Here is a 16,128-nt window from a genome sequence, read left to right on the forward strand (position 1 = left end):
ACGTGTTTCCCGATGTGCGTACAGGAACAGGACAGGATGTCGCGTGTGCGCCACATCTTCTTGGCTGGGTGCCTGGGTTGGAGATTTTGCAAGGTGCTACTCCCCTCCAGAGCGTAGATCTGGACAGCCACCCAGACTCCACGCATCCGGCGGCCCTCACGCCTACGTACAACATCATCTAAACATCATGTCTTTCTTTCTAGAGGTTTTTAAAGCTATCCTTTGCAAGTTACCAGCTTACTCATCCCCACTTTTGCTATTTCACGGGTCGTGTGGCTGTGGTTGTTTGCAGGGGCGGATTTACGACCAGGGCTGCCTAGGCTGCAGCCCCGGTCGTGGCCCAATAACGCGAGAAGGTATTCATCCGCAGCCTAGCTTCGCTAGTCGCTACGGGGTACATCGCGCTACCCTAGTCCAGTGTCCAGCCGCCGCCGAGCACATCCAGACGCCACACGCCAGAGCCGCTCAGGCTCAGCCGCAGACCTGCAGCGCAGCGCAGTTGGCAGTTGCCGTCTTGCCGACTTGCCGGCCGCCGCACGCCGCCACCGCCCAGGCCGCCAGCGCCAGGCGCGTCTTCCGCGCGGTCTTCTGGCGAGCTGAGCAGGCCGCCACCGCCCAGGCCCGACCGACGACTGCTGGCGAGCTGAGCAGGCTGCAGGCGAGCCGCGAGCAGGCAGAGCAGAGCAGAGCGGTGAGCACTAAGCAGCGATTAGCAGAGCATAGCAGCGAGCAGCCGGTGAGCCCTTCTGCTTCTGTTTTAATTTGAAGTTTTCTGTTTTAATTTGAAGTTTTAATTTGAATTTGATAGTAATCTCATGTTTAATTATAGGAATAAGATGGATAAATTTCTCATCAAGAACCAGAAGAAAGATGATTCTATTTCTAAAACAATTAGGACAAATGAGAGCCGTGTAGAACAAAAGAGACCACATATTGAGCTAGATATGAACAAAAGTGGCAACTGCAACTGTTGAGAGAGTTTTTTCTGCTATGAACATTATCAAGACTGAAAGAAGAAATAAAATGGGTGATGAATGGATGAATAACAGCATGCTATGCTATATTGAGCGGGATATGTTTGTAGAAATTGAAGATGAAAAGATTTTGAAGCATTTTCAAGGCTTAAGAACTCGGAAGATAAATTAACCTCGCAGCATCAACTCATGAACGGTATGTGTAAGATTATTGTATTTCTAGAATTTATATCGACTTATTTTTGGACTACATATTTCTTTAATGTTTAAATTATAACTTGCTTCTTGTGTCATATTAAATATCAATTATATTTTTTTGTTTGGTTTAAATTTTTTTATGTTAGTCTTAATTTAATAGCCCTCTCTTGAATCAATCCTGTATCCGCCACTGGTTGTTTGTGGTTGACAGTGACTGCTCCTAGGATCGGAAACACAGGCGAGACGAGGGGGGGCGCTGCATGCCCTGCATGCCCTGGGTGATCGAGGTCTCGTTTTCTGATCCCCAGCTCCAGCTGCGCGCTGAGCCTACCGCTTTTGATTTTCCTGGACCCCGGACGGATCCGCACTTGCTTTGCTTGCTTTCCATGGTTGTTAGGTCGTCTGCAATCGCCGTCGATGGCGGGCGAACTAAAGCAAACGAGAGCCCTGGGCCCCTGCCCAACGAGGCTTTTACATTGCCGACCGGCTGCGTTTGCCTGGCGACGGAACGCACGAACCTAGTAAAGCAAAGGAGGAAAGCGAGGAGCAGGAGAGAGACTACGGATCGGATGCGTCAGCCGCGCACCGGTGGTCCTTTCCTGCCTGCCCGGCCCCTTTCCTTTCCGAGAGTGGCGGTTGCTCGATCCCCCCGAACCCGCCCGCCCGTTTTCCATCCACGAGCAGCCCATGCTTTCAGAGGCCGCCGGCCCATGCGTGCATGATGGACGTGGGCCGTAAAAACGGGCATGCTAGCCTTTGGTCCAGACCAAGCCAACTGAACTGCATGCACTCTCACACAACACAATGCTAGACTGCTAGTTGTTGTTGGTACGAGCAAATGGTTCTGGCTTGTTCTTGGTATTGACTAACACATGTACGTCTAGATACACAACAGAGACCATTTATCTATTACAAGACTTTGAATGGCTTAGAGCTTGGAAACGAGTGTAGCTCTACAGTAATCTTGATTTATTCATTGATTTAATTAGTTTGGGACGAGGGTAACTTTACCGTAATCTTTTCTTATTATTATTTCTTAATCCACATCTCAAGCAACTCGTAGTAGTAGTACATGGTAAATCGAGGAAACCCACTGCGAGAAATAACTACATATACTGTAAGCAGCGCAAGCATACATATATACAGACACTCCTATACAGGTAAAAAAATACTGTACGTAACGTAACGTAACGTAACGTAACTAACTAATTCGCAGCATGCATCCACCGTCCAGCGGCGGCGTCAGGCAACGCGCGTACCGTGGCTACCTACTCTTGGTCGTCGTCGTCAATATCCACCTGCACCACCTTCTTCTTCCTGCAGCCGCCGACGGGACGGGCGTCGTCGTCCGCGGCGGCAGCAGGCTTCTTGCGGTAGGCCTCCTCGTAGCGCCTGGCGGCGTCGGCGCCGCGGTCGGCGAGGCGCCGGATGTTGGGCACCTTGTAGTTCTGCGCCGCGTACACCCCGACGGCCGCGCCGACCAGGAAGGGGAACAGACGGCGGAGCAAGCAGCCCATGGCGGCCTTCGACTATGTCAGCAATAGCACGTGAGTACGACGTCGACGAGTAAGTCAGATGGCGGCAGTTGCAGTGCAGCAGCACCATCCTACAGCCATTCGTATATATATACAAACTTGCAGGCCGGCCGGCTAGCTACTAGACTGGCGGTGGCCCGCCGCTTGATTGACCTGCGTTATCTATCAGCGCTAGCCTTGACTCTGTTTCTTGGACAAGGGTGCAAGAAACAAGGCCAGTGAGCAACGTCTACTACTACTACTTGGTCAAAAAAAAATGTTCCGCTTCGAATTAAAGTTGACTGTTTAACTGTGACAGGTATAATTTATATAGACAGAATTATTGTACAAACAGTAGAATTACTGATACGGATTAAACCCAAGCAAAGTAATATACTATAACTACCTTCGTCATAGAGCCATGCGGTTCTAAGTTTAGATCGAGACGGATTTCTATAATTTGAATAAGTTTGTAGAAAGACAAGACAATATTAGTATCAATGTTTATGACTTCAAATATTTATATTACAAATATATATTCAATGGTTAAGTTCCCTACTGATGTGTAGCCGTGTAGGCAGACAGACACGTGAGAGGAGGAGCGGAGAGGCTGAGACCGTGATAAACTTATTGTGCAAAACTGCAACTCTTGTCAAAAAAGAAAAGAACCCTTATTGTGCAAGGGTCAACGGTGAGTTCAAGGCCATGCCGGCAAAAAATATGAGGCCATGTACGAAACTATTGAATAAAGGGTTTCGAATTTTTTGCGGGATTTGTTAGCTAAACCTGTGGGAGAACCGACTTGTAACTGTCACACCCGATTTTATAAGGCAAATCGAATACGAACCATGTACGTGCCAGGATCAACAATTTACGTACACAACAGTTACATAACTGGACATCATCACACATTGCTCAAATAGTAACATAAAATGTAGTAATAGTCGATTACATCATGATGTCCGAGACATCCACATAGTCATTAACAATTATCAAAGTGCGGAAATGAAACGTAGATAAACTCGGCCTTCACAGGCAGCCGACTGGGGGTTTGCCGCTAACCCACGTCTAGAACTCATCGTACTCTTGGAACTCCTGGAAGTCCTCCACGACTTCATCTTCTCATGAGCAGTGGTTGCAACGTGGACAACCTGAGGGGTTTGATGTGTAAAGCAAGGGTGAGTACACATCAACATACTCAACAATTGTCCCATTTTGCTGTAGTGGACTAGCTTTATGTGGGGTTAAGTCAAGCAGTTGCTTTTAGTTGGTCATGTTATTATTACTAGTAGGGAACCAGGTTTTAGCATTGACCCAAGTTCTTAACACATCAACATACGCAGGGCGCCGCGGGGGAGGGGTGCGCGCGCAGGGAGGGAGAAGAGGAGGGGAAGGGGAGGGAGAGGGAAGAGGAGAGGGGTCTCACCTTGGGATTCAAAATTCGGCGATAACCGTCACCGAATCACCTAGGGCACAAGGTGGGAGAGAGGTGGAAGAGATGAAGAGGGAGAGGGAGTTGTTGCGCGAGAAAAATCCAAATGAGAGAAAGGGAGAGGGGGCGCATGAGGGTGGGGTGGAGCGCCAGGGGCGCGCGAGGTGTGTCGGGTCGGGCCGGGCTGGGTCGGGTCGGGCCGGGCTGGGTCGCAGGCCGGGACAGAAGCCCACAACACACACGACGACTGATCGAAAACCAATTGCGAATCGAAATCCGAAACGAGGCGATACAGACGCGCGATTAAACACAATCATCAGACAAAGAAAAAATGCTTCGGCATGACACAACACTCATGTCAACTTAGGTTTTTGTGTACACGCGATACAAACACCAGTCGATATACTGCTTTGAAAATGGGAAGAAGGAGCGAAGCGGGAAAAGAAAAGAGAGTAACGCCTGAATTTGGTGAGTACCAAAGAAGAAAAAAATTCTACCCACAAATTCAGGGCGTAACAAACCTATCCCCCTTAAAAGAATCTCACCCTTGAGATTCAAGGTTGGCAAGCAGAGAGTTCGGGATACTTGGCCATCAGATCATCTTCACGCTCCCAGGTTGCTTCTTCCTCAGAGTGGTGACCCCATCTGATTTTGCACATTCTGATAGTGTTCCTCCGGGTGACCCTATCTGCAGTCTCAAGAATCTGCGTTGGCTTCTCTATGTAGGTCAAGTCTTCTTGGACTTCTAGACCTTCCACTGGCAACTTCTCTTCTGGCACACACAGACATTTCTTTAATTGAGACACATGAAAGACATCATGCACCGCTGACAAATCTTCCGGCAGACTGAGCTGATAGGCCACTTCTCCACGCTTTGCGAGAATCTGATACGGACCAACATACCGGGGCGCTAGCTTGCCTTTGATTCCGAATCTTCTGACTCCTCTGATAGGCGATACCTTCAGGTAGACAAAATCTTCGATTTCAAAACTCAGCTCTCTCCTTGTGTCTGCATAATTTTGTTGTCTTGACTGCGCTATCTTTAGATTCTCCCAAACCATCTTGATGTTCTCCTCAGTTTTGAGCAATACGTCTGGACCAAACACTTGCTTTTCTTCAGGCTGATCCCATTGCAATGGAGTTCTACAACTCCTTCCATAAAGCGCATGAAATGGTGACATCTTCAAACTGGCCTAGTAACTGTTGTTATAGGAGAACTCTACATAAGGTAACCTCTTGTCCCATCCGGACTGATCTTGCAACGCACATGCTCTCAACATATCTTCGAGTATTTGATTAATTCTTTCAGTCTGACCGTCTGTCTGCGGATGATATGTTGAACTGAAATTCAGATGTGTACCCAAGGCTTCATGCAACTGCTGCTAGAAATGAGAGGTGAACTGTGTTCCTCTGTCTGAACTATCTTCTTTGGCACACCATGCGAAAGGGCCTCTAGCGTAATGGTTAAGGCTTCCGAGTAGCACCTCCAAGTCCTGGGTTCGATCCCCCTCGGGGGCGAATTTCTGGCTTGGTTAAAAAAATCCCCTCGCTGTGCCCCGCCCGCTCCCGGGTTACGTCCTGCGCGCCACCCTCCGGCTGGGCCGTTGCAGAGTGGGCGGTGACGGCCCGCTAGTGATGGGGGCCAGGGTTCGGGGATTTTTTCAGCCGGGACCATGTTTCGGTCTCTTCTTAATATAATACCGGGAGGGCGGTCTTTCCCTCCCCGGCTGAGTTTTTTTTGGCACACCATGAAGACAAACGATCCAGCACATGTACAGCTCCGCCAATACTGCACTGCTGTAGCTAGTCGACAGGTATGAAGTGGGCTGACTTGGTTAAGCGGTCCACCACTACCCAAATGGAATCGTAGCCGGCTCGAGTGCGAGGCAATCCGATTATGAATTCCATCCCGATTTCATCCCATTTCCACTGAGGAATTCGCAACGGCTGCAACAACCCAGCTGGCTTCTGATGCTCTACCTTGATCCTTTGACAACTATCACATATAGCCACATGCTCTGCAATCTCCCTTTTCATTCCGTACCACCTGAATTTATTTTTCAGATCCTGATACATCTTCTCACTTCCAGGGTGTATGGAATAAACTGTCTCATGAGCTTCCTTGAGGATCAATTCCCGAATAGACTGGACATTGGGAACATACAAGCGGTCCTTGAACCATACCACACCTTCTGCATCTTCCCTAAAATCTTTGCCTCTTCCTTCTAGAATCAGTTGCTGGATTTCACTGATCTTCTCATCATCCTTCTGTGCCTCTTTGATTTCCCGCTCTAAGGTGGGTTCTAACTCAACTGTTACTCCTCGCATGGTATTCAGGAATCGGAGACTCAATATGTCAAATTCTTTAGCCAACTCATAAGGCATCGGATGAGCGACCATCATATTGACTTGACTTTTTCTGCTTAAAGCATCTGCTACCACGTTCGTTTTGCCTGGATGGTAATGAATTTCCAATTCATAGTATTTCATCAATTCTAACCATCTTCTTTGTCTCATATTCAGCTCTGACTGAGTGAATATGTACTTCAGACTCTTGTGGTATGTGTAGACATCACATTTCTGCCCGTACAAATAATGCCTCCATGTCTTCAGAGCATGAACCACTGCTGCCAAATCTAGTGTAATACCCAATTTGTAATTGTAAGAGCTAATATAGGAGGGATAAACAATTTCACTTTTTCTATGTGTGAGTTTGACCTTTTTGTACCATCACATGTGAACACCATATTTAAAAACAAATAATTATAAAGTATATGCCACTAAATTATGCATCATGTTGGACTTTATTTTTGTGTGCATTTTGTGACAATATGAAAATAGTGTAAAAAGAAATATATTAAAATCCAACTTTGGAGATTTAACCCTAATTTGCATATTAGAGTCTAGAGAAAAGTAAGGATAAATGCTACTCAAAAGTAAATAAAACATATATAAAATAATTAGGCCTTCCATATTTTGTTCAATTGGTATATTTAAAATAACTGCAAGTTCACATTTAAAACTGGATTCAAAATTTGAATTCTAGAAATTAAAAGAGAAAGAAAAGGAAAACAAAATATAAAAGAAAAAGAAAAAGGGGAAACCACATACGGGGCCAATTCGGACTTTACTTTTGGCCCACCAGGAAAACCCACCACCACGACCCATTCGTTCTCCCACGCAGCTCTGTGTGTTGGACGGCGCCGACACGCGGGCCACCTAGATCAGTCGCATACGAGCCTCCCTCCTTCCCTTTTTCACCGACGCGTGGGCCTCGGTTGTAAGCGCTCGCCTTCAACCGTCCTGCCGCGCATGGCGGAGCTTCGCTGTGGACTTCGGAGCTGGTGGTTGCGTGCGCCTGGGCCAGTCCGGGCGGATTTAAGTACGGAGTAACCGGGGCTTTGATCTCTCTCATCACCATGCCGCAATCGACCTCGTCGGGGCTCGGGTTTGGGGGAGAATAGGTGTGGGAAGGGAGACTTAGACCGCCGACGTGCCTTCCCATCCTTGCGTGGTCGCCGGAGGCCGTAGGAGGGATCGGGGACCATCACCGGGGTACCCCGAATATGTGCGTGGGATCCGTGGGCATCGTTGGAGGAAGCACTGCTGGGAATTGCTCGCCGGAGTAAGACAACCGCGCCGCGCCGAAGTTCATTGCGGACTGGCCTCCTGAACGCGCCATTCTCGGTGAGTATTTGCTCCTCCATTTCGTTTTGCTTAGCGCTATTTGATGCAACCAATCAATTGGAAGATAGCGCGTTAGGATGGGTGATCGTTGTGGCCGGTGATGGCGCCGCCGGGCGCGAGTGACCAGAGAAAGGGCTCGGGGAGGGGAATGCGTCTGTGCTCGGATCCTGGCCATCCGATTGTGATGGACGGTTCCGATGAGTTATGGGTTTGCAATCATATGGATTAGATCTGTACCGTTGAGATGTGATATGAGGGGTGATCGTCGATCGCGACCTCAACTGTTGATTTCCGATCCAACGTGCGTCGTTAGGGCTAGTCTAGTGGCGCACATCGAGGATTTGGGCCACCGGTTTCTAATCGGACTGTCATAGGCCCACGATACCCCTTCGTAGGTCAGATTGACACATGAGCCCCTCTGTTTTAAGGAATAAACCCGCAGTCCATAGATTCTATTCCTTGAGTCTAGGAAATATTTGTAGACCAGCCCCTGTGTTTCGGTTTAATTGAAGCTCGGTCCAGAGAACATATAAAATAGGTAAATAAATACAGAAATTGATTTTCAATGTATAAATAAGTGCTAGAACTTGTAAAATTCATAGAAAATTCATCTTTAGTCCAAATTAATCCATTCCAGTTTCTAAAATTTTGTAATATTATTGTCTATCACTTAGAGTCTCTGTTCTAACATGAAAACAGTAAAAAAATTATTTCCCACTTAATCCCATTTTAAGCACATAAAACCTTTGGAAATTCATATCTTAAAATCTATAACTCCAAAATTAATGATTCCTGTTCCTAGGATTTTATTTTAATGTGTAAATTATTATTATGTATTTTGGTTACATGTTTGGTGTGATGTTAATTTTCTCTATATACTGTGCTTGTTTGTATTGTGGCGAGTAGAAGAACCTGTGACTGAGGATCCTGGTGCCGAGCAGATAGAAGTAGCTGAGCAGGAGCTCGTTGAAGGCAAGTTGTGCCCTTGACCACTTTTGTTACCCAATAATGTTCTTTATTATCACTATTCAATGCATAGGTTTAATTTTGATGGGACCCAATAGGTTACCCTAGTCTGTTTATCCAGATTACCTTGTTATCCCTGAATCACTTGGGTAGTTTTGCTATTGCTTTACATGGTTTTGGGATAATATTTCATTATATCCATGTTCCAATTATTTTGTTATTTTATTTATGTTCATGTCAAGATCATTAATGTTAATTGGAACATGGAGCTTAACTTGAGAAACACATGCCACCACAAGGGTAGTATGGGATGCCCTTGGCTGACTAATTAGGAAAGCTAGTGGAAGACTACCTTACCCGAAAGGGGCAAGTGCAGTAGGGGAGTTGCATGCAAGGAGGTTCTCGGGTTGATTTTGCTGCGATGGCGGTCAGACGAGGGATTCTTGCAAGTGCTCTTCCCATAAACTGTAACAGGTTTTCGAAAGCCAGTGGAACTTTGTAAAGGCCTCGTAGTGTTGCCCTGCCTCGCTTCCTTGGTAGAGGTGTATGAGAGTCGCGATCCCTTGGCAGATGGGTAACATGACTTGTGGGTACATGGTACAACCTCTACAAAGTGTAAAACTGGTATACTAGCCGAGCTCACGGTCATGAGCAGCTCAGGACTCTCGCATGATTAATTTATGTAACTTAAATTCAATTTTGTCATTTGCATATGCATGAGATTATTTATTAATTTTGTTCTATTACTTTTATTAAGGTTTGGTATTTACTTACATCTAGTAACTGCTAATAAAACTTTGACCAACTAATTAAAAGCAATGCTCAGCTTTAACCCCAGTTGTTGATTAGCCTTACACATCACATGAACTCCCACCTTTGGTGAGTTCATGCCCACTGGTTTCCCCACAACTTGTTGAGCTATGATCATGTGTGAGCTCACCCTTGCTGTCTCACCCCCCACAGGAGAAGAACAGGTGGTCCAGGAGGAGCCACAAAGCGAGGAGTTTGATCTGATCTAGGTGGCGTTTCCTAGTTGACTTTTGGCGCCAAGGATGATCCTTAGTTTGTTTTATATTTATCTTTTATTTTGTAATAAGACTTCTGCTATGTAATAAATACTCTGATGTTATTGTGAAATTTATCTCTATACACTCTGTTATTATATATGTTGTCTTCTTGGCACATGTATGAGATGCACCCGGCTTTGCTCCTTAAAACCGGGTGTTACATCTAGATCGTGGATTGGATAATCCTTCTCATGAACCTTCAGCTATCGAGACGAGTAAGCCACAACTCTTCCCTCTTGCATCAGTACGCATTCCAAGCCAGTGTAACAAGTATCGCAATACACCGAGAATGGCTTGTGCACATCAGGCAAGACTAAGACATGCATTGTAGTCAACTTCTCTTTCAGCGCTTCAAAGGCTTCTTGGCACTTTCGAGTCCACTTGAACTCCACTTTGTTGGCTAGCAAAGCTGTCATCGGTTTCGCAATCTTCGAAAATCCTTCAATGAATCGCTGATAATATCTGGCCATTCCAATGAAGCTCTTGATTCCTCGAGCATCTGTTGGCGCTTTCCAGTTCAGAATGTCTGCCACTTTCTTCGGATCCACAGCCAATCCATCTTTGTTTATTATGTGACCCAAGAATAGGACTTCATCGATCTAGAACTCGCACTTGCTCAACTTTACATACAGCTGGTGCTCTCGCAATCTCTGCAATACCATCTTCAAATGATCCGCATGCTCCTCCTCGCTTTGAGAATATATGAGAATGTCATCAATGAATACCACCACAAATTTGTCGAGATAATTCATGAATACATTGTTCATCAGATTCATGAAGAAGGTTGGTGCATTCGCTAGGCCAAAAGACATAATAGTAAACTCATATAGCCCATACTTGGTAATGAATGTTGTCTTCGGAATGTATGAAGGTCGAATCCTGAGCTGGTGATAACCTGACCTCAGATCTATCTTTGAAAACACATTGACTCCTCTCACCTGGTCGAACAGATCTTCTATTCTGGGTAAGGGGTACTTGTTCATGATTGTGACCTCATTCAGAGCTCAATAATCGATGCACATCCTTATAGTGCCATCTTTCTTCTCCACGAATAAGACAGGGGCGGCCCAAGGTGAGGTACTTGGCCTGATGTAACCTTTCTCTGACAGCTCATCTATTTGCTTCTTGAGTTCAACTAACTCGGGTCCAGATACCCTGTAGGCTCTTTTAGAAATGGGGGCGGTTCCAGGAAGAAGCTCTATGGCAAACTCAACTTTCCGCTCAGGTGGCATACCTAGTAAATCTTTCGGGAACACATCCGGAAACTCTAACACAACCTTGATAATCTCGAGTAAATCTGCCTCCTTGCTATCAATAGCCATCTGATGACAACCTCCTTTCCTTGGCTCAGGTGAGACTAACTTAGCCACCACTTCTTCTCCTAGTGGGGACACCAACTTAATTGTCCTCTTATCACAGCTGATAACTTCTTGATACTTATCTAGCCAATTCATCCCTAGGATGACATCTATTCGCTGGGTACCCATTACTATGAGGTTAGCGGGAAACTCTACCCCCCTTATTTCCACACCTACATTCAAGCAAACACTATCGGCTCGAACTTTACCACCGGCTGAATCAATTTGAATGGGTGTTGACATGGTAGTTATTGGAAGATTATGCGCTTCTACCCATGATACAATAATAAATGAATGCGTTGCTCCAGTATCAAATAATACTTCTGAAATATGGGAGTCGACTGGAAACATACCTACTATCATGCCTGGTGTTTCCTGAACTGTTTCAGCCTCCAAATGGTTCAGTCTCCCATGGTTGTAGCGTGTCTGGACGCGGTTGCGTGCTCCTAGCTGAGACACATTCTGCTTCGCTGGGGCACTAGGGCCTGACTGCTGCTGAGCTGCCTTCTTCAGACAATGCACCACCCAATGGCCTTGCTCTCCACAATGGAAACATGTTCTGCCTCCGCCTTGCACTGGGGTTGCTTGACTGCTCTGGTTGGATGTTGGGGAGGGGAGGCGAGGTGCCTGATGATTCTGCCTCTGGAACCGACTTCCTCCTGACTGACTGTTCTAGCGATTCTGCTGCTGATGCTAGGGGTACTGCCTCTGAAACTGCTGCTGAGGCGGGCGCTAATTCTGCTTGAACTGTTGAGGTGTGTTGCCTGAGAAACGAGGGCGATTGCTGCTTCGAGGCTGAGGTCCATCAATCTTGCGCTTGCGATCCTCCATCTCCTTGTGCTTCTTCTCTGTCATGATCTCTCTGTCGATCAGATGCTGAAATGTGGGGAAGGTATGTAGGGATGAAAACGGGACGGATAGAGCCGGATATAGGGTTATCCCGTATCCTACCCTAATGTATTTCTCTCGGACAGGGTACCAGATACGGGTAGTTAAGATTCAGGATGGATACAGAACGTGATCGGATAATAAGCTGGGCGGGTAAGAAACGGATAACAGATACTATTCGTGTAGGTACGGGATAATTGTCGGGTAGTTCGTCCGATGATATTAATTGTCCAACCATCCAACAAACACATAAATTAAGCAATACATAATCATGTATATGATAGATCAAATGTAAGAAATGAAACCAATAAAATTGACATCATGTAGTTCAAAGTTACTAATCATGAGGACATCGTAAAAACCAACACCACAATATTCAAAATTCATAAATATTCTAGTTTCACTCAAAAATTACAAATAAGTTACAAAAACTAATAAATATTTTATATGAAGATAACTCAAGTCCTCATATGAAAATGATAAAGAAGAGTACTGACTACGTTGAAACTTAGATACTTACAGTGATTTCACATGTAACTCATACAAATAAGTGAAAGTGAAATGGAAGAAACATGGACATCTTATAGATCTTATGATCCAAACACTTTTATGGTTATATATGGACATATGTTGTGCCTCCGTAAAATTTCACAATTTTGAGGCTATTTATGTATTATTAATTTCTTTTTATAGAAAATCATCAAAATACAATTACATCCTTAAAATATTGTAGCATCGACCAAAAATTACAAATAAGTTACCAATACTAATAAATAGTTTATAAAAAGATAACCTTAAGTTCTCATGTGGAGATAACTTTAACCCCCACATAAAAAATGATAAAGTCTATTAATTTGATATAAATTTGGACATTATTTCAATGATTTTGGCCTAAAGATATGTTTAAACAAAAAATTGATGTACTACAAAATTATAGATCTCTTCAAGCTCTATATTTTTCATATAAACTTTATCTTCATCTGATTTCATATGTAAAAGTTATGATTTTATAACTATATTATGCAGAAAAAAGAAAAACGGGTACCCGAATTCTGGGTACCCGTATCCGACTCGAATATCCGGGTATTTACCGGGTAGTCCTCGCTCTGTATCCGACCCGAATCCGAAGTACAGTATCCGGGTATTACCCGTATCCATCCCGAATATAAAACTACCCAAATTCGTATCCGAAAAATGGGTATTTGCACTACCCGTATCTGGTACCCGACGGGTATACCCGACCCGTTTTCACCCCTAAAGGTGTGGTTCATCAGCTGATAGTGCAGGGGATCGACTAAGCCTCTCAAGAAACGATACTGCCTCTTGGCATCTGTGTTGTCATCTTTAGGAGCATAGCGGGACAGCTGTAGAAATTTGTCTCAGTACTTACTAACTGACATGGGCCCTTGTTTGAGCGCCAGGAACTCCTCCTTCTTCACTGCCATCAGACCTGCTGGAACATGGTACTGACGGAAATTATCTCTGAATTCCTCCTAGATGATGGTGTCGGGGTTGGCGTGGGTGGCGAGATATGACTCCCACCAAGACTGAGCTGCTCCCCTCAATAGACGGGGACCATACAGAACTTTCTCCCTATCATCACATTGAGCGGTGTGCAACTCCCGCTCCATGGTACGCAGCCAATCTTCAGCATCCATGGGGTCAGCAGAGTGAGTGAATACTGGGGAATGACCTCTCATGAATTTAGCACGCTTGTCTCTGGGCATCTGAGGCATCTGAGGCTGAGGTGGGGGCTGATGCTTCTGCTGCATAGCGGCCAGAGTCTGACCAATAGCTTGGACTGCTTGAGTCTGCATCAAGAACATTTGCTCTATTGTCATCAGGGGCGGTGGTGGCAACTGTTGCTGAGGTGCCTCATCTTGCGGTGCTTGCTGCTCCTGCTGAGCATGTCTTCCTCCTCTACGCCTGTTGTCTAACATCTGCAGAATGCAATCACACATCAGAACTGATCTTGCAAATCTTGCAGCATAAGAAAAGAGTATAGAATTCTTCCACAATATTGAACAGATGAACATCTTCACTGACTCCCAACACAGGCAAACACAACTTCTAAGATAAAGAGGAAAGTAGAATAAAAGGGCTTCCCAACTAGATAACTAATTTTATTAACAGTAACATGTAAACCAAAGTGCAAGGAGAAACCCACACTGGCGACAGTCATTACAAAGATCCAAATCCATCATAGTTCATCATGACAAACATAAAAACACAGGATAAGCAAACTACCCTGTCTAACTAAAACTAATTGAGAGTAAGACTAAGGCTAAGACTAAGACTTTTATTTTAAACATTAATTACAAGATCCGACGCTGACAATCTATGGTTCTAAATTTATCCTGGTCTTGCAGTCAGGGTTACTGTAAGCATGGTGTCCATGCTGAGGTGAGCGGTACGGGTGCTGAATCTCGAGGAGGCGGGGGAGCCATCCTTTAGGTGACGGCGCTCCGCGCGCTCAGCCCGCAACTGGGCGATCTCAGCACGAGCCCTACTCAGCTCATCTAAAGCATGGTCCAGCTCCGTGTTTAGCACAACGGCTAGGTTGACTGTGCTGCTCAACCTAGGATTGTCCTCACCGACAGGTGAGACAACTACGCCTCCTGTGCTGCCAGATGGACAACGAGGGTAATATCTCAGGTCGAGACCATCGGCCACCCCATCGAGCACTGAGCAGTAGTGCGAAAGCGCACGCCGTGCGACATCTTGCATGACCGCCTCAGCTAAGTTCTGCTCAGAGATAGAGTAATGCTCCGAGTAGACCTCCACACCCCGGAGTCTGTTCTCCAGACGGCGCACCAAACAAGTCGCCTCCCAACGGTCCGGGTAAACCTCGCGACTGTGCTAGAAGACCACACAGGATACTCGATAGACCAGGTACGCTGGTCAAGTGCCTGGCACAGCAAGGTGTCGAGTGCATCGTGGAAGTGACACTCGCGAGCGGCGTCACGAGTGATGGATCGAGCCACCCATCCCTCTGGCTCCTGCTCCTCTGAAAGGTCGGTGTTGTGGCTCGAGCTGCTGTCGTCACCTCCGTCGTCGGGGTCTCCTCCAGCAGCTACTCCAGCGGCCAGGACACCCAGTGGTGGTGCAGGGGGCACCTCCAGCGGGGGCACAGGAGAGCAGCTCCTCACAGACTCTACCTCCTGCTGAGGCGAGGAAGAAGAGCCCTTCTGCTCCAACTCCTTTCGCCGACGCTCCTGCTCCTCGTGTAGGCGGTGGTGCAGCCTCTCCAAATGGATATACTGACCAGTCACCGGACGGCGAAGCGGACGCTTCGCGAGATGAGAAGGCAAGAAAGGAATGACTAACTTCCGTGCGGTGTGTCTAAGACGAGCCATCTACAAAAGACACCGTAAGCATAAGAGTGAGAATAAAGCTAATATGACCAGCAAGTAGACCATAAAAATTAGGAATTAGAAATAAACAAAATTTTCAACAAGGTATAATATATATAATAGAACATAGATTTGGTCGATATGACCAACTTTTGAAGGGATACCAAAGTCATGGTGATAATAGGGGTCTATAGTCCTTATAACGACCATTCTACTCTACGTTAGCGGTCCTACAGTCAGCACGGCTTTGATACCACCTATGTCACACCCGATTTTAGAAGGTAAACCGAATGCGAACCATGTACGTGTTCGGATCAGCAATTCACGTAAACAACAGTTACATAACTGGACATCATCACACGGTGCTCAAATAGTAACATAAAAGGTAGTAATAGTCGATTACATCATGATGTCCAAGACATCCACATAGTCATTAACAATTATCAAAGTGCGGAAATGAAACGTAGATAAACACAACCTTCACAGGCAGCCGACTGGGGATTTGCCGCTAACCCACGCCTAGAACTCATCGTACTCTTGGAACTCCTGGAAGTCCTCCTCCATGACTTCATCTTGTCCTGAGCAGTGGTTGCAATGTGGACAACCTGGGGGGTTTGGTGTGTAAAGTAAGGGTGAGTACACATCAACATACTCAGCAATTATCCCGTTTGGCTGTAGTGGACTAGCTTTA

General features: G+C 45.9%; 1 protein-coding gene and 1 pseudogene across 2 annotated transcripts; one reads left to right on the top strand and one right to left on the bottom strand.

Moving 5' to 3' along the window:
- Positions 1-304: 304 nt before the first annotated feature.
- LOC100217289 (LOC109944500-like pseudogene) lies at positions 305-1,558 on the top strand (annotated as a pseudogene). The gene is made up of 3 exons (NR_158972.1): positions 305-736; positions 830-1,170; positions 1,384-1,558. The product of NR_158972.1 is annotated as a protein-like pseudogene (transcript).
- A 620-nt stretch (positions 1,559-2,178) lies between these two features.
- On the bottom strand, positions 2,179-2,840 carry LOC103653078 (uncharacterized). The gene has a single exon (XM_008680042.4). The coding sequence runs from the start codon at positions 2,687-2,689 to the stop codon at positions 2,441-2,443; it is 249 nt and encodes an 82-aa protein (XP_008678264.1). The 5' UTR covers positions 2,690-2,840; the 3' UTR covers positions 2,179-2,440.
- Between the last annotated feature and the right edge of the window lie 13,288 nt (positions 2,841-16,128).

Source organism: Zea mays, chromosome 4, assembly GCF_902167145.1.
Source record: "Zea mays cultivar B73 chromosome 4, Zm-B73-REFERENCE-NAM-5.0, whole genome shotgun sequence".
In the NCBI taxonomy this organism is placed as follows: domain Eukaryota; kingdom Viridiplantae; phylum Streptophyta; class Magnoliopsida; order Poales; family Poaceae; genus Zea; species Zea mays.

Bases quoted from the DNA above. Each gene is read 5' to 3' on its own strand.
- LOC103653078 (XM_008680042.4), bottom strand. From the start codon at position 2,689: ATGGGCTGCTTGCTCCGCCGTCTGTTCCCCTTCCTGGTCGGCGCGGCC.